At 40.4% G+C, this 22,436-nt stretch overlaps 1 protein-coding gene across 1 annotated transcript in view; it reads right to left on the reverse strand.

Moving 5' to 3' along the window:
• Window positions 1-5,300: 5,300 nt before the first annotated feature.
• The window catches only part of ANO4 (anoctamin 4), a 227,783-nt gene continuing 210,647 nt past the window's right edge, over window positions 5,301-22,436 (reverse strand). The window contains exons 24-25 of the mRNA XM_060112423.1: window positions 7,259-7,364; window positions 5,301-5,492 (exon numbers count right to left, since the gene is read on the reverse strand). Of these exons, the coding sequence (XP_059968406.1) occupies window positions 5,301-5,492; window positions 7,259-7,364 (298 nt within the window). The remainder of the gene's footprint in view (window positions 5,493-7,258; window positions 7,365-22,436) is intronic.

Below are 22,436 nucleotides of genomic sequence, written 5' to 3' on the forward strand. Positions count from 1 at the left end.
CTGTTCCCATTTAGGTTATTACAGAATACTGAGCAGAGTTCCCTGCTGCTATATAATAGGTCCTTGTTGGCTATCTATTTTAAATACAGCAGTGTGTATATGTCAGTACCAAACACCCAATCTATCCCTTCCCACCACCCTTCCCACCTGGTAACCATTAGTTTGTTCTCTGTGAGTCTGTTTCTGTTTGTAAATAAGTTCATTTGTATCATGAGGTATTTGTCTTTCTCTGTCTGACTTACTTCACTTAGTATGATAATCTCCAGGTCCGTCCATGGCATTATTTCATTCTTTTTAATGGCTGAGTAATATTCCATTGTATATATGTACTACATCTTCTTTATCCATTCCTCTGTTGATGGACATTTAGGTTGCTTCCATGTCTTGTCTATTGTAAACAGCCCTGCAATGAACATTGGGGTGCATGTATCCTTTCAAACCATGTTTTTCTCCAGATATATGCCCAGGAGTGGGATTGCTGGATGACATGGTAGCTCTCTTTTTAGTTTTTTAAGGGACCTCCATACTGTTGTCTGTCTCGGTCTCTGTGGTGCGGGGGAGGTGCTTCAGCCTCACTGCCATGTTCTAGGATTTTCTTAGTGGTGTCTTATCCATGAATAGTTGTTAGTTTTCTTCTTGGGACAGGGAGGGAAGTCAGAAAGTAACTATGTCTCTATTTTGGTGATGTCATTCCCAACACTTGATTTCTTACAAAGTCCCTCAGAAATTAGCCTTTACAACCTTCTTTGCCTTTCTCTTCTACAAACCTAAACACATCTTAAGATATTCACTACGTGTTCCTTGTACCAAAAACAGGGAAGATGAATGAGTGTATTCGCTGTGCTGGTAGAAAGAAATGAAGGGAGGGAGAGAGGAAGGGAGGAAAGAGAAGAATTATATGCTAGAAATGTATCAGGGATTGTGATTGCCAGAGGCACTTGCAATAGCAAAGGCAGAATTCCATGGGCAAAAGATATTTCTGGCCAGAGTCTTAGGTTCAGTCTATACTCAGATCAGGTAGAAAGCGATACTTAACAAATGTTTACTTCCTTATCCTGACCAGTGCGTTGGGTGGTCATCTACCTAGTTCTGAATGTTCATGGCCCATTGCAAACCCAAGGAGGGTTCACATTCCTTCCCCCTGCGTCTGCCACTCTTCCTGCTCCAAGGAGTAGGAGAGAAGCTATGGATGTGTTAAATCCAAAGATCTATTGGTTCCTGATGCTTAGACGTAGAGCTTCAGGCGTAACAAGCAAAAGTCACAATACTGGGTCAGTAGAGCAATTTGTCTGTTTGGAGCATCTCTTTGTATTTCATCTTTTGAGACTTTCCTTGGAAATTCCTTTCCCCAGGGCTGATGTGAAATATTTCATAGACTTCTTAGCCATGATTGAAAAGAAAACTCTGCCAATGGCCGCTTGTGTTCAGTTCCCATAAAATACATCTCCTTAGTTTAGGCTCTGCTAGGGTTAGTACAGTTGACCTTTGAATAGTGCAGAGGTTATGGGTGCCAATCTCCGTGCAGTCAGAAATCTGCATATAACTTTACAGTTGGCCATCCATATACACAGTTCATGGATTCAACCAATCATAGGTCCTGTAGTACTGTATTATGTATTTATTGAAAAAATATCTGTTTATAAGTGGACCCTCATAGTTTAAACCTGTGGTGTTCAAGGGTTAACTGCATTTCACTCCTAGGAACATCAGGTCAGAAGGAGTACTAGAAAGAAGCTACGAAATGGCTGAAGTTCTAGCCTGCCCGAAGCCACTCTTGACAACTGTTCCCATCTAAGGAAACATTTAAGGTTCTTGGGAATCCAACAGCTCAGGAATCCACAGCGAAAATGAGACAGTGTTGATGGATGCGGTAATGGGAGCATTCCCATTTCCCTGACTGGCACAGGCAAGCTGATAACATAATTCAAAGTCAGGTTCTGCAATCTCTAGAAGAAGAGTAATTACAATAACAGGCATTACTTAGAAGGAAACTCCCCCATCAGCCCCCCTTCCCCCATCCAGACAGATAGTCCCTTTGCTAGGATCAGCAGAGCATACTAGCAGGCAGGGTAATCAAAAGCATCGTATGTATCATTGGTTATATTTCACATTTCCTCAACAAAGTGCATCAGTGGCATTTTCCAAACTCTTCTGAGTGATTTCTAATTAGTTGGCTTGGTACCCTCTCTAAGAAGGTAGAATGGAAGCAATATGGAAAAGGTAGGTTAGGAAGAAAAATGTAGTCTCTCTGAAGGATGAAGTGATTTCTCAGCAGTGTTTGGGAGTGACAGACTTTCTTTAAAGACCCCACTCTATGATTCCTCATATTTTGTGAGAAGAAACTGCAACAGAATTTCAGAAGACCCGGCTAAAAATATTCCATGTGCATAAATTTATTTTAAATTTTATTGCATCACATTATACAAGCATTAAACATGGCTTCATGTTGATGACTATTTAAATGTGAAAATTCATCATGTCAGTACCTTTTGGCTATTTACAAGTAAGGAAGTTCTATGTACTTTTATATATCTCTGTATTTGTATGTACATATGTAAGAATACATGACTATACATATGTACACACAGAAATACATCTATGGCCATACACATAGCTATAGATATGTCATATATAATCTCCTCAGAAAGATCTGAAATTAAAAAAAAAAGAAAAAGTTGTAAACAGGGTCTTGTTTGTGTTGTTCGGTGACACGGAATTAGGACCATATGACATTCTAGGAATGTGTGTCCAGGTGTCCAAATACCCTTTTCAGCCCAGTGTCTGTAAAATTCACATGGGATAGAATGCAAAAAATGTAGCAAACAGGCTGGAAAACAGGTCCAGTATACAAGTTCCCCTTGGTTTTAAAAACTTGAGAATGTAACTGCCCATGATGTGCATGCTTGCTTGGTCAAGAATGGTCTATGGATAGATAGCATTTGTGTGCTGGGCTGCAATGTGATTTCACAGCAGCATGGTTTCCCAGGCAGTCCTTTAAGGGTGCTGACCCCCCTGCCACTGCCGACCTCGGAGACATGCACTGCGGTTGCATTTTAGTCATTCACTTGAATGTGCTTTTGCACAGCTGGGAGAAGTAAACAGAATTCAGGTCCTTGGCCTGCAAATGAACTGTTACCTGGGAGAAAAAAAAAAAAAGGTATTAAAATCCAAAGTACACATGATGGCTTAAAGGACATTATGTACAATGGTCTGTACTTAGTGTGAATCAAAGGCATTCGAAGAATCTGTAACCCTGAACTAAGTCAGGTATGGTATAAACATTACTGTGCCTGCTTTACAGATGAACAGACTGAGTCAGAAAGGCAGTCTGAAGGAAGGTGACTTCCTGCCAACTGTTGGGAGAATAGAGACAGACAAAGACTATGCTTTCAAGCAAAATGCACAGATGTCCTCTTTGGGGAGAAAGCAACCCATAATGATGAGGCTAGAAGGAACTCTCAAGTGTGAAGGGCCCTGCAGCCCAGCACAGCCCCGAGGTGAGGACAGTCCCCCGCGGCACGCTGGTCTCTGGGCACTGGAGCAGTTCTCTTCACTAACAGTGTGTGCCTCCTACCCCAGTTCAAGCCGTTGGATAGTCAGCCTCTCTCCTCTGAAAGCTGACCAGAGCCAGAGAAAAGGTGGTCAGAATGGGTGCAGGGGGCCAGGGGCTTGGAGCAAATGATAGAATCCCAGAAGGTTAAAACCAGATAGGCTCTTAAAGTATTGTTTAGTCCAACTCCTTTTCTCTTGAAGATGTGGACACCGAATCCACGGGAATGCTCCACCCCAGGTCATACAGATAGAGAACAGACAGCCAGATCTAGAATCCGCTGGACTACAATGCAACGCTTAACAACAGTGCAAATCCGATGTAGTATTTGATAGCATTTTGTTTTGTAAATGTCTCACACTCATAACCTTATTTGAGCTGCAAATTAGTTCCACCCAATAAGCAGGCTCAGAAACATTAAATAATTTTCCTGAACTCATATAGCCAAATGGCAGATCTGGAAAATGGCAAAATTACTAAGTAGCAAAACATTTCTTGCCTTTAGTGAAGCCAAGGCCTACTTTGCAATGGAGGGCAGAACCAATTCAACATCTGTATCCTTTTATATTACCCCTGTGGTCTGGGGTCTAGGTGATATCCTCCAAGTCCACCCTCACACCCAACTCACAGTAACCTCCTGGACTCTTAATGCAGGATAAAACTTCACTAATTTAACAACAAGCATCTCTGCAGATATCTGCTATATCGTAACCTATATGAAAAGTGAAAAACATACATTTTTTTCCTGTATATCTCATTTTTCTTTTGGAGGCCAAATTTTGGAAAACATTTCAAAGTTAGTCTCCAAACAAGTGGAGAGAGAGAGAAGTGAAGGCAAGGAAGGCAAAAGAAATGCTGGAATACTAGATTCACAGAGTATAAAAACTGAGGGCTCATCTTATCACTGAAGAAACTGAGGCGCAGAGAAGTTAAGTGACTTGTCCAAGGACACACAGATAGTAATTGCCTTGCCAGAGAGAAGGTTTCAGAAGAACTTTCTGATATGTGGGAACATCATGAAAGTTTCTTACAGTGTTTTTAAGCGTAACGCACCCAACCTTTATTAATTAAATGTGCATTTAGTGGGTGCCATGTACTTACCGCTGTGCTAACCAGCTGGAAGAATAAATTACAGTCCCTAGAGACTTTCCTAAAGATGCTTACAGTTGTGCTGGGGAAGTCTAATAACTATTTGAAAATCACAAATTAACAACACATATCAATATCTGTCAGTACGTGTGGTACTGATGCAGTAACCAGGGGTGTTTATAAGGAGAAAGTCTCAGTGGGCTGATGAGTCTGAGGATACCTTCTTAGCGGGTGTGGATCAGCCTGGGAGGAAACAATAAATGGGTGATGGAGGGAAGGCCATCTTGGGTGAGATGAAAAAGTGACTTTAATATCCCCATGGTAACATACCCCTTCTTTCTGATGAAAGAGAATAGCCAGGCTAGAGTGGAAGGGGGAGGAGGGTTTATTTCAGGGGACACCTAGGCCAACTCATGAAGACCTTGGCTGCCAGGCCAGAGTGTGACACAGAGACAGAGAAGAGTTGCAGGAGTTGTGTGCAAAGGGAAGATTAAGTTAAATTTGCAATTTTAGTAAGAAACAAGCTGGTTTTGAAAGCTCCTAAAGGATTTATTTGCATCCCTATCAGGAGAACAATGGCAAGCTTTGATTCAGGGAGTTGAAAGCGCCCCTCCCAGACAAGGAGAGGTTTCAGACCATGAAACACTTCTCACCGACCTGTTCACGGCCACTCATTGTGGTGTGCTTTTCCATTTTTCTTCCTCTCTTTTCGTTCCTTCTGAAGACGCTCCAGTTCTGCTTCATACATCATCTCCTGAATCAAGTACTTCTCTCTTCTCATTCGATCCCTTAGATCTTTTGGGAGGTCTGGGATCAGATATGAAATGAGGTGTTTTATACAAAACACGAGGTGCTAAAAACACAGGGGAGAATACAACAGTCAGGTCTATTGTGCAGCCTTAGCGGAAAGAGCTCTGGAAGCTGGTCAGGAACAGGGACGTGGAGCCTCTGGTGTGTCTGGGAAGTGGAATAAGGCCAGGGGGTGGGTGTGAGAGGAAACAGAGTCACAGGGATAGGTGAGGACTGAACTTGGTGTCATGGCACCACACAGGAAATGAGAAGAGGACTCAGGGAAGAAGGCGGAGAAGCAATGGCCAGAAAATGCAAAGGAGAGCCAGAAGAATACACTGCGGAATCAGAAAGCCCAGGTTTGAATTCCAGCTCTACTTTTACCACTGAAGAGCTATCTGTTTACCTGAGGATAAGTCACTCTGAGCCTCAATTCCCTCATCCACAAAATGGGTGTTCTTATGAAAATTTTAAGAAAATCTTTTGAAATGCTTCACAGACTGTGAAATACTTTATTGCAGTGGTCTGGAACCAAGACCACAATATCTCCGAGGTATGCCTGAATAGGAAACTTCTAGTCTGAGCCAAGAGGCAGCCTTCACTTGCATTAATCTGGCTTTAATATAAGTATGTAACAAGAGAGATGAAAGTTCCATTTATGGGTATAGTTATGGGAATGCAAACTATTTTTAGTAGCAATTTTCTTAAAGAGTAAAAGAAAATAGATGGTGTATTTTTTTTTTTTTTTTTTCGCGGTACACGGGTCTCTCACTGTTGTGGCCTCTCCCATTGTGGAGCACAGGCTCCGGACCCGCAGGCTCAGTGGCCAAGGCTCACGGGCCCAGCCGCTCCGCGGCATGTGGGATCCTCCCAGACCAGGGCACGAACCTGCGTCCCCTGCATCGGCAGGCGTACTCTCAACCACTGCGCCACCAGGGAAGCCCTAGATGGTGTATTTTTATGGACACATAATACAGGCAATTACTAGGTAGATTATACTTTATAAGTAATGTCATGATGATGCATAACCAGAGGCTACCGCTTGTAACACTCAGTTCAGTGTTTTCCAAACATTGCCCTTAAATGTCAGAAGCATCTTGGAGGGCTGTGAAAAGCAAATTGCAGACATAGTGTGTCAGAATCTCTGGGAGTGGGGATGGAAAAACTGCAATTTTCCTGAATTTTAAGAACAGCAGCCCTAGAATATTAAACTTAGGACCAATGGGACTTCCCTGGTGGTCCAGTGGTAAAGAATCCACCTTCCAATGCAGGGGACGCGGGTTCGATCCGTGGTTGGGGAACTAAGATCCCACATGCCGTGGGGCAACTAATCCTGCACACCACAACTACTGAGCTCGCACACCTCAACTAGAGAGCCCACGTGCCACAAACTACAGAGCTCATGTGCTCTGGAGCCCACGTGCCAGAACTAGAGAGAAGCCCATGCACAGCAATGAAGAGCCTGCACGCCGCAACAAAAGATCCCGCATGCCTCAACAAAGATCCTGAGTGCCACAACTAAGACCAGATGCAGCCATAAAAATAAAATAAATAAATAAATTTAAAAAATAAGTACTAAAAAAATAAATTTAGGACCAATGATTCCTGACTTATTCTTTAACAGTCAACCCTGGACTTTCAAATATTTCTTAGAAAATTCAGGTACTTTAAGGAGAAGAAAAAGAAGAGAAAGAGATTACATAGTATTACTTATTCCTGCTTCTGGACTTAAATAATCATATTGAAAGTTCTCATAACTTACATTCATTCATTACTTCTAGTTACTTCATTATGTCAGAGGAAATAAAGGAGTTGGTTGAGAAAACTTACCTCGAACACAATGATAAAAGCCAGTCGGGCTGCTAAGACGTGCCAGAACTGCAATGTGTAGCCGTAGGGCACCAGTGAATGAGGAGGGTCACGGTAGTCTCGGTATCTATAAACACACAGCAGAGTGTTACATTCCAAATTATGATTTTCCTGACTCCAAAATCTCTTCCAGCCCCACTATGTAGTCCTCATTCACGGGAGAAAAGTATACAAAGTTTCTGTATACTAGACATCTGTTGTTTTGCTTGTCCAGCATCTCTTCTGGTAAAAGAATCTCTCTTCTTCTCTGGGGAATTATCTGTGTGGGCTGGGCAGGGTTCTCCCCCTCCCTGACCCCAGCTCAGAAGATGAGCCAGACCTGATCAGTAAGACTCATCACCAGATCTTCTGCTAGAATGATTACTTAGTGAATTATCACAAAGCCCACAGAAGGTAAAAGCCTGGAGCTTCTGGTGGGCATCACAAACTGTGTGAAGTGAGCCTGCTTGAGAATGCAGTCAACAGAACAAAAGCAGAGCCAGCAGAAAGGTGGTCTCTTGCTGACACTGCTGGAGACTTGGGATCTAGTCATTGCTAACGTTAATATCACCCCTCCAACCTGCTGGTTACCTGAACCAATGAATTTCTTTTTAAGTCAGTTTATACTGGATTTCTGCCACTTGCCACTAGAGTCCTTCCTAAAATGTGCTCCAACTGTAACTTCTGAGTAAGCATCAACTTCCACAGATGTCTGTTATCTACTAGGTGCCAAGCACTATCCTAGGAACTTAGATCCATGAGACTCCATTTTATCCTTACCGTATCATTACTATTCTCAGGTGGAAAAGCTGAGAAGTGACTCTCAACGTCATACAGTTTTCATGTGTTTTGAATGTTCTTTTCATTTGCTCCAGAAATGTGAGAAGATATGGAAATATTGGTTATTACAACAGTTCTGCTGTGTAGACATATTAAATTTCCCTTGTCCGAATAAAAACTATGATTGTCCAGGTACCTAACCTTAAGGTTGGCACTAATTTGCATATGAGGATACAGGATAATTTCTATGCAGGGCATCCTTGAAAGTATCAAGGACTACAAAAATATGAGCTGTGACCATTATCATCATCAATATCATCTTAATTATTATTAGTGTCTATGGAATATAATAGTAATGTATCATGATTATTTTGCCAGTAATGTGATATTTATGATGAGTACTTGGTGCTGAAATTAAGAATGAATCTGTTTTTCTTTGTCTGACTTACTTCAGTAAGCATAATACCCTTCAGGTCCATCCATGTTGTTGCAAATGGCAAAATTTAATTCTTTTTTATGGCTGAGTAATATTCCATTGTGTGTGTGTATATACACATATATCTAATTATATATCACATTTCCTTTATCCACCCATTGATGGATACTTAGGTTGCTTCTATACTTTGGCTATTGTAAATAATGCTGCTATGAACATTGGGATGAATATATCTTTTCTAATTAGTGTTTTTATTTTCTTTGGATATATACCCATATGCTTAGTGAAGTAAGTCAGACAAAGGCAAATACTGCATGTTTTTGCTTACATGTGGAATCTAAAAAATAAATAAATAAATATAACAAAATAGACTCATAGATACAGAGAACAAACTAGTGGTTACTGGTGGGGAGAGGACTTGGGGGAGGGCCAAGATAGGGGAGGGGATTAAGAGGTACAGACTACTAGGTATAAAATAAATAATATACAAAGATGTAACATACTGCACAGGGAATATTACCAATATTTTATAATAACTTTAATTGGAGTATAATCTATGAAGATATCGAATCACTATGTTGTACACCTGAAACTAATACAAAGTTGTAAATCAACCATACTTTAAAAAAAAAAGTGAATGTTAGTGCCTTCAAACTGTTGGTTCTCCCTATGATGATAAGGATTAGATAATCATTGAAAACACTCATTCTAATATATTGTTACATAATCTGCTCCTGTCATAGGTCCAATAAACAATGCCTGAAATTTTAGGAAGAATAATTTTATTCAGGACTAAAAGTTTGCATAGACTATTCTAACCTTCTTTTACTTTTTGCAGAGCACAGGCAGTCAAGAACCAGGAATTGTGTTTTCCAATTAAGATAACATGTAATTCCTTTATTTGTCTTTAGATACCTATATTTCAAATATAGTCCAAGTAAATATTCTAGAAGGAAAAGGAGCAGTATGCTTTTTATTATACACATGGTTAATTATCAGACAAAAGTATATATAAAAGGAGGGAACCTGAATTGCTTCAAGAGTCACCATCATTGGGGCTTCCCTGGTGGCAGAGTGGTTAAGAATCTGCCTGCCAATGCAGGGGACATGGGTTCAAGCCCTGGTCTGGGAAGATCCCACATGCCGCGGAGCAACTAAGCCCATGTGCCACAACTACTGAGCCTGTGCTCTAGAGCCAGTGAGCCACAACTACTGAAGCCCATGCACCTAGAGCCTGTGCTCTGCAACAAGAGAAGCCACCACAATGAGAAGCCCGCATACCGCAACAAAGAGTAGCCCCCGCTCACCCCAGCTAGAGAAAGCCCACATGCAGCAACGAAGACCCAACACAGCCAAAAATAAAAACAAATAAATAAATTAATTTAAAAAAAAAAGAGTCACCATCACTGACTCCTTAAACTTTCTACACAATAGTGTTCATTAGAAAAGGGAAGTTCTTTTCAGGACCCACTGGTCCCTTTCCTATTTATGCTCTTCTCTGCTCTTGACTTTTGCCCTTTGTTTTGCCTGCTCCATCTCCTAGCTTCTCAGATCTTGTTTGGCATTTTTTTTTTTGCGGTATGCAGGCCTCTCACTGTTGTGGCCTCTCCCTTTGCGGAGCACAGGCTCCGGACCCGGACGCGCAGGCTCAGCAGCCATCGGGCCCAGCCGCTCCGCAGCATGTGGGATCTTCCTGGACTGGGGCACGAACCCGTGTCCCCTGCATCAGCAGGCGGACTCTCAATCACTGTGCCACCAGGGAAGCCCTCGTTTGGCTTTTAATTTGAAGAATTTTGACAAATCTCTTCCTCCTCAGATACCTTCTAAATTCACTGTGTGGAAAATCATAGTTTTTCCTTGATCTTGCAGACCATTTTCCTTGACCATTTCCAAAAAATACAATTCAGATGTGTCATTCTTTTTTTTTTTTTTTTTTTGCGGTATGCGGGCCTCTCACTGTTGTGGCCTCCCCCGTTGCGGAGCACAGGCTCCGGACGCGCAGGCTCCGGACGCGCAGGCTCAGCGGCCATGGCTCACGGGCCCAGCCGCTCCGCGGCATATGGGATCCTCCCAGACCGGGGCACGAACCCGTATCCCCTGCATCGGCAGGCGGACTCTCAACCACTTGCGCCACCAGGGAGGCCCAGATGTGTCATTCTTAAAATTCATGCTGTAAACTCATAGCAAATAAATGAATTCCTTTATTCAGCATAGCTGAATAAACTAGTATGCATCAAATATAAACAGCCATTAAATATAAATATGAAAACTAGAAAGTTGAAATACTTTTATCACTCAATGAGAGTAGATTATCAAACACAATGACCATTTGTAAAACTGTACACATACGATATGCAAAAGGTAAAGGGTTTTAAGTGGTGGTTTTAAATGTTAATTTATGTTTTTTTAGTATTTTAAAAATTAACATTCTTTACATGTGCTTTTTAATATTTAGGAAACATACTCATGGCTATGGTAAGTTGGCAACATTTTAGATAATTTCTATGTAGGGATCAAGTTGTTGAGAATATGCATCTATTTGTTTAGGCTGTGTGTCATATACATCCATTTGTGATCTGTCACAGAGTTCTGCTAACCTGTACTCAGAGGAACACAACACATCTACGGTGGCACTTAGGTTCTGAGAACGAGAATCAGAAGTTGTGAAATTCTTAGGAAGTTTGTTTTCAGAAGCAGCAGGTTTCTGGCTTCCTACTCTCTTAAGCCATTGTACCATAAAGTCAAGTTTCTCTGTAGAAAATTTCTTATTGCTACCCTAAGGGAATTAAAACTCAGTGGTGCCAATGAGTTTGTCATTTGCTTTGCTGCTGGCAGCTGTCTCCAGAATTACGTGCTGGAAAGTATACTGGAACCATGTTTGGGGTTTGCCTAATAATGATCTTGGGTAATTCATGAAGCGTTGCTGGACATCAGTTTTCCCTATCAGCAAACTTAGGGTGTGTCCCACCCTGCTGTAAAATTTTGGACTCACTCTTTTCTTCTATGAGCTTGCAGATGACTGTTGTAAGTGGAGCTCTCAGTTCACACCGCAGTCTACCCCTGGTCTCTTGGCCTTTTCCACTCAGCAGCAGTTTTGGTGAGGGCCGTGCTCAGATGTCATTTGTACCCCGTGTTTCTGTTTTTGATGCAGTCTAATTTTTTTGGAAAATGATCGGCTGCATGTTCTCTGGCACTTGTACAAAGAAAACACTTCCCTGCCCTTCTATAGAAACAGCCAGGACACCAAGCCTCAAGATAATCAGTCAGTTTCACTCTTCTGATCTTTTAGCCTAGTACCTTCCAAGATACAATGTAGCCCAGTGGTGTTAATGTTTGGAGGATTTTTCCAAGTGAGTCAGAACTGTTTTCAGAAAGTAAAACTTTAAATTTCTTGGCTTCAATTTTAGCACCAGATATATTCTAGCACCAGTTAATTCATTCCCATTTTTTTAAACTGTGAAAATAAAAACATATGTACATTTCAAAGAATGATAAGTGAACCTCATACAAGTTAAGCTACAGATCACGGTCAGTGGCTTAGAAATGCCTCACTGGCAAAGCCAGACACCCTGAGAGGTGATGACTATTGTAATTTTCTGCTTCTCTTTATAATTATGCTACTTATGCAAGTGTTCCTAAATAAAACAGTGCTTAGTTTTATCTGCTTTGAATTCTATATAAATGGAATCATACTGTTTTATTTTGTGAGTACATTTAAATTGCACAATTTATTTTTGAGTTCTCATTTCTATTCCATTTTCTATTCATATGTTAAACACCACACTGATATAATTATTATGATTTTATACTATATCTAATGTAAGGTAAATATCCACCTTGTTATTCTTCAAAAATATCTTGACTGTTCTTCATCCTTTGCATTTCTTTATAACATTATTTTGGCCCTCTGTTGCACAAAATTGGACTAATCACAAGTCTTAGTTTTTTTTTTTTTTTTTTTTTTTTTTTGCGGTATGCGGGCCTCTCACTGTTGTGGCCTCTCCCGTTGCGGAGCACAGGCTCCGGATGCGCAGGCTCAGCGGCCATGGCTCACGGGCCCAGCCGCTCCGCGGCATATGGGATCCTCCCGGACCGGGGCACGAACCCGTATCCCCTGCATCGGCAGGCGGACTCAACCACTGCGCCACCAGGGAGGCCCACAATTCTTAGTTTTTATAACTGATCTTATTAGTCCATTCATGTTCTTCTTTTCTGCAATTTTTATGTTTATGTATTTAATAGGTTAATAACATAATGAATGATCATAAATCCTCCATGCAACCCAAGAATTAAAATATTACTGGGGACTTATATCCACCTCTGGGCTCCTCCTTCATCTCATCTCCTTGCTTCCCTTATCCTGAACTTCATTTTTATCATTAACATATTTTTGTTATGTATATGTATATTCATTTGTCTGAATATGATATTGTTCAGTTTTGTCTTGAACTCTCTAGAAAGGATGCTATACGGTATGCAGCCTTCTGAGACTTGCTTTTTTTTTTTTTTTTTTTTTTTAGCATTGTGCCACTAAGATTTATCTGTGCTGTTGCATGTGGCCATTGCTGTACAACAGACTCTAGTATGAATATATTGTTGTTTTATGTAGTGTATATTTCAATTTATACTCACAAGCTGGTCATTTCTCTCTTTGCTTTCATATTCCCTAACCATGTAAAGCTTTGAAAAACAACGTGTTAAGTCTACCCAGTTCAGCAAATGCCCTTTGGGTAAAAGTTGGTTGCAGTGCTCAACATAGTACTCTGGATTCTGCTTTTATTTATTATTAAAAAATTTTGTTTCTCGTGATAAGAGCTTTTAAGATCTACTTCCTTAGCAACTTTTTAAAAATTGAAGTATAATCGATTTACAATATCATGTTAGTTTCAGGTTTACAGCACAGCAGTTCAGAATATATATATGTATATTCTTCCTCAGATTTTATAATAATCCTTCTAGGTTATTATGAAATATAGAGTATAGTTCCCTGTGCCATACAGTAGGTCCTTATTGGTTACCTATTTTATATATAGTAGTGAGTATATGTTAATCCCAATCTCCTAATTTATCCCTCCCCCACCCCCCTTTCCCCTTTGGTAACCATAAGTTTGTTTTCTATGTCTGTGAGTCTCTGTTTTGGAAATAAGATTATTTGTGGGGTTTTTTTTAAGATTCCAAATTTAAATGGTATCATATGATATTTACCTTTCTCTATCTGGCTTACTTCACTTAGTATGATAAGCTGTAGGTCCACCCATGTTGCTGCAAATGGCATTATTTCGTTCTTTTTAATGGCTGAGTAATATTCCATGGTATATATGTACCACATCTTTATCCATTTCTCTGTTGATGGACACTTAGGTTGCTTTCATGCCTTCGCTATTGTAAATAGTGCTGCAATGAACATTGGGGTGCGTGTATCTTTCAAAATTATGGTTTTCTCCAGATACATGCCCAGGAGTGTGATTGAAGGACCTATGGTAGCTCTATTTTTAGTTTTTTAAGGAACCTCCATACTGTTCTCAGTAGTCACTGTACCAACTTACATTCCCACCAACAGTGTAGGAGAGTTCCCATTTCTCCACACCCTCTCCAGCATTTATTTATAGACTTTTTGATGATGACCATTCTGACTGGTGTGAGGCAATACCCCATTGTAGTTTTGATTTGAATTCTCTAATAATTAATGATTTCAAGCATTTTTTCATGTGCCTTTGGCCATCTGTATCTCTTCTTTGGAGAAATGTCTATATCTTCTGTCCATTTTTTGATTGGGTTGTTTGTTTTTTTGATATAGAGCTCTATGAGCTATTTGTATAGTTTGGAAATTAATCCCTTGTCAGTAACATCATTTGCAAAAATTTTCCCCCATTCGTAGGTTGTCTTTTCGTTTTGTTGATGGTTTCCATTGCTGTGCAAAAGCTTTTAAGTTTAATTAGGTACCATTTGTTTATTTTATTTTTTATTTCCATTAGTCTAGGAGATGGATCCAAAAAGATATTGTGGTGATTTATGTCAAAGAGTGTCCTGCCTGTGTTTTCCTCTAGGAGTTTCATCCTATCTGGTCTTATATTTAGGTCTTTAATCCATTTTGAGTTTATTTTCGTGTATGGTGTTAGGGAGTGTTCTAATTTCATTCTTTTACATGTAGCTTTCCAATTTTCCCAGCAACACTTATTGAAGAGACTGTCTTTCCTCTATTGTATATTCCCACTTCCTTTGTTGTAGATTAATTGACCATAGGTGGATGGGTTTATTTCTGGAATTTCTATCCTGTTCCATCTATTTCTGTTTTTGTGCCAGTACCATACTCTTTTGATTACTGTAGCTTTGTAATATAGTCTGAAGTCAGGGAGCCTGGTTCTTCAAGCTCTGTTTTTCTTTCTCGGTTGCTTTGGCTATTTGGGGTCTTTTTTGCTTCAATACAAATTTTAAGATTTTTTTTAACATCTTTATTGGAGTGTAATTGCTTTACAATGGTGTATTAGTTTCTGCTTTATAACAAAGTGAATTGGTTATACATATACAGATGTTCCCATTTCTCCTCCCTCTCACCTTCCCTATGCCACCCATCCAGGTGGTCACAAAGCACCGAGCTGATCTCCCTGTGCTATGCGACTGCTTCCCACTAGCTATCTATTTTACGTTTGGTAGTGTATATATGTCCATTGCCACTCTCTCACTTTGTCACAGCTTAAACTTCCCCCTGCGCATATCCTCAAGTCCATTCTCTAGTAGGTCTGTGTCTTTATTCCCGTCTTTCCCCTAGGTTCCTCATGACATTTTTTTTCTTATATTCCATATATATGTGTTAGCGTACGGTACTTGTCTTCCTCTTTCTGACTTACTTCACTCTGTGTGACAGACTCTGGGTCCATCCACCTCACTACAAATAACTCAATTTCGTTTCTTTTTATGGCTGAGTAATATTCCATTGTATATATGTGCCACATCTTCTTTATCCATTCATCTGACGATGGACACTTAGGTTGTTTCCATCTCCTGGCTATTGTAAATAGAGCTGCAGTGAACATTTTGGCACATGCCTCTTTTTGAATTATGGTTTACTCAGGGTATATGCCTAGTAGTGGGTTTGCTGGGTCATATGGTAGTTCTATTTGTAGTTTTTTAAGGAACCTCAATACTGTCCTCCATAGTGGCTGTACCAATTCACATTCCCACCAGCAGTGCAAGAGTGTTCCCTTTTCTCCACAACCTCTCCAGCATTTATTGTTTGTAGATTTTTTGATGATGGCCATTCTGACTGGTGTGAGATGATATCTCATTGTAGATTTGATTTGCATTTCTCTAATGATTAATGATGTTGAGCATTCTTTCATGTGTTTGTTGGCAATCTGTTTATCTTCTTTGGAGAAATGTCTATTTAGGTCTTCAGCCCATTTTTGGATTGGCTGTTTGTTTTTTTGTTATTGAGCTGCATGAGCTGCTTATAAATTTTGGAGATTAATCCTTTGTCAGTTGCTTCATTTGCAAATATTTTCTCCCATTCTGAGGGTTGTCTTTTGGTCTTGTTTATGGTTTCCTTTGTTGTGCAAAAGCTTTGAAGTTTCATTAGGTCCCATTTGTTTATTTTTGTTTTTGTTTCCATTTCTCTAGGAGGTGGGTCCAAAAGGATCTTGCTGTGATTTATGTCATAGAGTGTTCTGCCTATGTTTTCCTCTAAGAGTTTGATAGTTTCTGGCCTTACATTTAGGTCTTTAATCCATTTTGAGCTTATTTTTGTGTATAGTGTCAGGGAGTGTTCTAATCTCATACTTTTACATGTACCTGTCCAGTCTTCCCAGCACCAGTTATTGAAGAGGCTGTCCTTTCTCCACTGTACATTCCTGCCTCCTTTATCAAAGATAAGTTGACCATATGTGCATGGGTTTATCTCTGGGCTTTCTATCCTGTTCCATTGATCTATATTTCTGTTTTTGTGCCAGTACCATACTGTCTTGATTACTGTAGCTTTGTAGTATAGTCTGAAGTCAGGAGGCCTGATTCCTCCAGCTCCGTTTTTCGTTCTCAAGATTGCTTTGGCTATTTGGGGTCTTCTGTGTTTCCATACAAATTGTGAAATTTTTTGCTCTAGTTCTGTGAAGAATGCCGGTGGTAGTTTGATAGGGATTGCATTGACTCTGTAGATTGCTTTGGGTAGTAGAGTCATTTTAACAATGTTGATTCTTCCAATCCAAGACCAAGGTATATTTCTCCATCTATTTGTATCATCTTTAATTTCTTTCATCAGTGTCTTATAATTTTCTGCATACAGGTCTTTTGTCTCCTTAGGTAGGTTTATTCCTAGATATTTTATTCTTTTTGTTGCAGTGGTAAATGGGAGTGTTTTCTTGATTTCACTTTCAGATTTTTCATCATTAGTGTATAGGAATGCCAGAGATTTCTGTGCATTATGTTTGTATCCTGCTACTTTACCAAATTCATTGATTAGCTCTAGTAGTTTTCTGGTAGCATCTTTAGGATTCTCTATGTATAGTATCATGTCATCTGCAAACAGTGACAGCTTTACTTCTTTTCCGATTTGGATTCCTTTTCTTCTCTGATTGCTGTGGCTAAAACTTCCAGAACTATGTTGAATAAGAGTGGTGAGAGTGGGCAACCTTGTCTTGTTCCTGATCTTAGTGGAAATGCTTTCAGTTTTTCACCATTGAGGACGATGTTGACTGTGGGTTTGTCATATATGGCCTTTATTATATTGAGGAAAGTTCCCTCTATGTCTACTTTCTGCAAGTTTTTTTTTTCCTAAATGGGTGTTGAATTTTTTCGAAAGCTTTCTCTGCATCTTTTGAGATGATCATATGGTTTTTCTCCTTCAATTTGTTAATATGCTGTATCACGTTGATTGATATGCGTATATTGAAGAATCCTTGCATTCCTGGAATAAGCCCCACTTGATCATGGTGTATGATCTTTTTAATGTGCTGTTGGATTCTGTTTGCTAGTATTTTGTTGAGGATTTTTGCATCTATGTTCATCAGTGATATTGGCCTGTAATATTCTTTCTTTGTGACATCCTTGTCTGGTTTTGGTATCAGGGTGATGGTGGCCTCGTAGAATGAGTTTGGGAGTGTTCCTCCCTCTGCTATATTTTGGAAGAGTTTGAGAAGGATAGGTGTTAGCTCTTCTATAAATGTTTGATAGAATTCGCCTGTGAAGCCATCTGGTCCTGGGCTTTTGTTTGTTGCAAGATTTTTAATCACAGTTTCAATTTCAGTGCTTTGTGATTGGTCTGTTCATATTTTCTATTTGTTCCTGATTCAGTCTTGGCAGGTTGTGCATTTCTAAGAATTTGTCCATTTCTTCCAGGTTGTCCATTTTATTGGCATAGAGTTGCTTGTAATCTCTCATGATCATTTTTGTTTCTGCACTGTCAGTTGTTACTTCTCCTTTTTCTTTTCTTATTCTATTGATTAAAGTCTTCTCCTCTTTTTTTCTTGATGAGTCTGGCTAATGGTTTATCAATTTTGTTTATTTACTCAAAGAACTAGCTTTTAGTTTTATTGATCTTTGCTATCATTTCCTTCATTTCTTTTTCATTTATTTCTGATCTGATCTTTATGATTTCTTTCCTTCTGCTAACTTTGGGGTTTTTTTGTTCTTCTTTCTCTAATTGCTTTAGGTGCAAGGTTAGGTTGTTTATTCGAGATGTTTCCTGTTTCTTAAGGTAGGATTGTATTGCTATTAACTTCCCTGTTAGAACTGCTTTTGCTGCATCCCATAGGTTTTGGGTCGTCGTGTCTCCATTGTCATTTGTTTCTAGGTATTTTTTGATTTCCTCTTTGATTTCTTCAGTGATCACTTCATTATTAAGTAGTGTATTGTTTAGCCTCCATGTGTTTGTATTTTTTACAGATCTTTTCCTGTAATTGATATCTAGTCTCATAGTGTTGTGGTCGGAAAAGATACTTGATACAATTTCAGTTTTCTTAAATTTTCCAAGGCTTGATTTGTGACCCAAGATATGATCTATCCTGGAGAATGTTCCATGAGCACTTGAGAAGAATGTGTATTCTGTTGTTTTTGGATGGAATGTCGTACAAATATCAATTAAGTCCATCTTGTTTTATGTATCATTTAAAGCTTGTGTTTCCTTATTTATTTTCATTTTGGATGATCTGTCCATTGGTGAAAGTGGGGTGTTGAAGTCCCGTAGTATGAATGTGTTACTGTCGATTTCCCCTTTTATGGCTGTTAGTATTTGCCTTATGTATTGAGGTGCTCCTATGTTGGGTGCATAAATATTTACAATTGTTATATCTTCTTCTTGGATTGGTCCCTTCATCATTATGTAGTGTCCTTCTTTGTCTCTTGTAATATTCTTTATTTTAAAGTCTATTTTGTCTGATATGAGAATTGCTACTCCAGCTTTCTTTTGGTTTCCATTTGCATGGAATATCTTTTTCCATCCCCCTACTTTCTGTTTGCATGTGTCTCTAGGTCTGAAGTGGGTCTCTTGTAGACAGCATATATATGGGTCTTGTTTTTTAATCCATTCAGCCAGTCTGTGTCTTTTGGTTGGAGCATTTAATCCATTTTACATTTAAGGTAATTATCGATATGTATGTTCGTATTCCCATTTTCTTAATTGTTTTGGATTTGTTATTGTAGGTCTTTTCCTTCTCTCATGTTTCCTGCCTAGAGAAGTTCCTTTAGCATTTGTTGTAAAGCTGGTTTGGTGGTGCTGCACTCTCTCAGCTTTTGCTTGTCTGTAAAGCTTTTAATTTCTCCATCAAATCTGAATGAGATCCTTGCTGGGTAGAGTAATCTTGGTTGCAGGTTTCTCTCCTTCATCACTTTAAATATATCCTGCCAGTCCCTTCTGGCTTGCAGAGTTTCTGCTGAAAGATCAGCTGTTAATCTTATGGGGATTCTCTTGTGTGTTATTTGTTGTTTTTCTTTTGCTGCTTTCAATATGTTTTCTTTGTATTTAATTTTTGACAGTTTGATTAATATGTGTCTTGGCGTGTTTCTCCTTGGACTTATCCTGTATGGGACTCTCTGTGCTTCCTGGACTTAATTAACTATTTCCTTTCCTATATTACGGAAGTTTTCAACTATAGTCTCTTCAAATATTTTCTCAGTCCCTTTCGTTTTCTCTTCTTCTGCTGAAACCCCTATAATTTGAATGTTGGTGCGTTTCATGTTGTCCCAGAGGTCTCTGAGACTGTCCTCAGTTCTTTTCAATCCTTTTCCTTTATTCTGCTCTGCAATAGTTATTTGCACTATTTTATCTTCCACGTCACTTATCCATTCTTCTGCCTCAGTTAATCTATTAATCCCATCTAGAGTATTTTTCATTTCATTTATTGTGTTGTTCATCGTTGCTTGTTTCATCTTTAGTTCTTCTAGGTCCTTGTTAAACGTTTCTTGCATTTTCTCTATTTCCAAGATTTTGGATCTTCTTTACTATCATTATTCTGAATTCTTTTTCAGGTAGACTGCCTATTTCCTCTTCATTTGTTAGGTCTGGTGGGTTTTTATTTTGCTCCTTCATCTGCTGTGTGTTTTTCTTCTCATTTTGCTTATCTTACTGTGTTTGGGGTCTCCTTTTTGCAGGCTGCAGGTTCGTCGTAGTTCCCGTTGTTTTTGTTGTCTGTCCCCAATGGCTAAAGTTAGTTCAGTGGGTTGTGTAGGCTTCCTGGCGTAGGGGACTAGTGCCTGTGGTCTGGTGGATGAGGCTGGATCTTGTCTTTCTGGTGGGGAGGTCCACATCTGGTGGTGTGTTTTGGGGTGTTTGTGGACTTATTATGATTTTAGGTAGCCTCTTTCTGCTAATGGGTGGGGTTGTGTTCCTGTCTTGCTAGTTGTTTGGCATAGGGTGTCCAGCACTATAACTTGCTGGTCGTTGAGTGAAGCTGGGCTCTGGTGTTGAGATGGAGATCTCTGGGAGATTTTCCCCATTTGATATTACGTGGAGCTGGGCGTTCTCTTGTGGACCAGTGTCCTGAAGTTGGCTCTCCCACCTCAGAGGCACAGCACTGACTCCTGGCTGCAGCACCAAGAGCTTTTCATCCACACGGCTCAGAATAAAAGGGAGAAAAAGTAGAAAGGAAAGAAAGAAAGAAGATAAAATAAAATAAAGTTATTAAAATAAAAAATAATTATTAAGAAAAAAATTTTTTTTAAAAGAAAACAAAGAAACAAAAAAACAAAATGGATAGATAGAACCCTAGGACAAATGGTGAAAGCAACACTATACAGACAAAATCTCACACAGAAGCATACACATACATTCTCACAAAAAGAGGAAAAGGGGAAAAAATAATAAATCTTGCTCTCAAAGTCCCCTCAATTTGGGATGATTCGTTGTCTATTCATGTATTCCACAGATGCAGGATACATCAAGTTGATTGTGGAGATTTAATCCGCAGCTCCTGAGGCTGCTGGGAGAGATTTCCCTTTCTCTTCTTTGTTCGCAGAGCTCCTGGGGCTCAGCTTTGGATTTGGCCCCGCCTCTGCGTGTAGGTCCTCGGAGGGCGTCTGTTCTTCACTCAGACAGGCCGGGGTTAAAGGAGCAGCTGCTTCGGGGGCTCTGGCTCACTCAGGCCGGGGGGACGGAGGGGTGCGGTTGCGGGGCGAGCCTGCGGCGGTAGAGGCCGGCGTGACGTTGCACCAGCCTGAGGTGCCCCGTGCGTTCTCCCAGGGAAGTTGTCCCTGGATCCCGGGACCCTGGCAGTGGCGGGCTGCACAGGCTCCCGGAAGGGAGGTGTGGATAGTGACCTGTGCTTGCACACAGGCTTCTTGGTGGTGACAGCAGCAGGCTTAGTGACTCATGCCCGTCTCTGGGGTCTGCACTGTTAGCCGCGGCTCTCGCCCGTCTCTGGAGTTCCTTTAAGCGGCGCTCTTAGTCCCCTCTCCTTGCGCACCAGGAAACAAAGAGGGAAGAAAAAGTCTCTTGCCTCTTCGGCTGGTCCAGACTTTTTCCCGGACTCCCACCCGGTTAGCCGTGTTGCACTAACCCCTTCAGGCTGTGTTCATACCGCCAACCCCAGTCCTCTCCCTGCGCTCCGACCGACTGAAGCCCGAGTCTCAGCTCCCAGCCCCACCCGCCCCGGCGGGTGAGCAGACAAGCCTCTCGGACTGGTGAGTGCTGGTCGGACTGGTGAGTGCTGGTCGGCACCGACCCTCTGTGCGGGAATCTCCCTGCTTTGCCCTCCGCACCCATGTTGCTGTGCTCTCCTCCACAGCTCCAAAGCTTTCCCCCTCTGCCACCCACAGTCTCCGCCTGCGAAGGGGCTTCCTAGTGTGTGGAAACCTTTCCTCCTTCCCGGCTCCCTCCCCGAGGTGCAAGTACCATCCCTATTCTTTTGTCTCTGTTTATTCTTTTTTTCTTTTGCCCTATCCAGGTACGTGGGGAGTTTCTTGCCTTTTGGGAGGGCTGAGGTCTTCTGCCAGCATTCAGTAGGTGTTCTGTAGGAGTTGTTCCACATGTAGATGTAGTTTTTATGTATTTGTGGGGAGGAAGGTGATCTCCACGTTTTACTCTTCCGCCATCTTCCCCCTCCTCAAATTTTAAGATTTTTTGTTCTAGTTCTGTAAAAAATGCCATTGGTAATTTGATAGGGATTGAATTGAATCTGTAGATTGATTGCTTTGGGTAGTGTAGTCATTTTCACAATATTGGGTCTTCCAATCCAAAAACATGGTATGTCTCTCCATCTGTTTGTGTCACCTTTAATTTCTTTCATCAGTGTCTTTTTGTTTTCTGAGTACACGTATTTTACCTCCTTAGGTAGGTTTATTCCTAGGTATTTTATTCTTTTTGCTGCAGTGGTGAATGGGATTCTTAATTTCTCTTTCTGATCTTTCATTGTTAGTATATAGGAATGCAAGAGATTTCGGTGCATTACTTTCGCATCCTGCAACTTTACCAAATTCATTGATTAGTTCTAGCAGTTTTCTGGTGGCATGTTTAGGATTTTC

This window comes from Mesoplodon densirostris, chromosome 11 (assembly GCF_025265405.1).
Source record: "Mesoplodon densirostris isolate mMesDen1 chromosome 11, mMesDen1 primary haplotype, whole genome shotgun sequence".
In the NCBI taxonomy this organism is placed as follows: domain Eukaryota; kingdom Metazoa; phylum Chordata; class Mammalia; order Artiodactyla; family Ziphiidae; genus Mesoplodon; species Mesoplodon densirostris.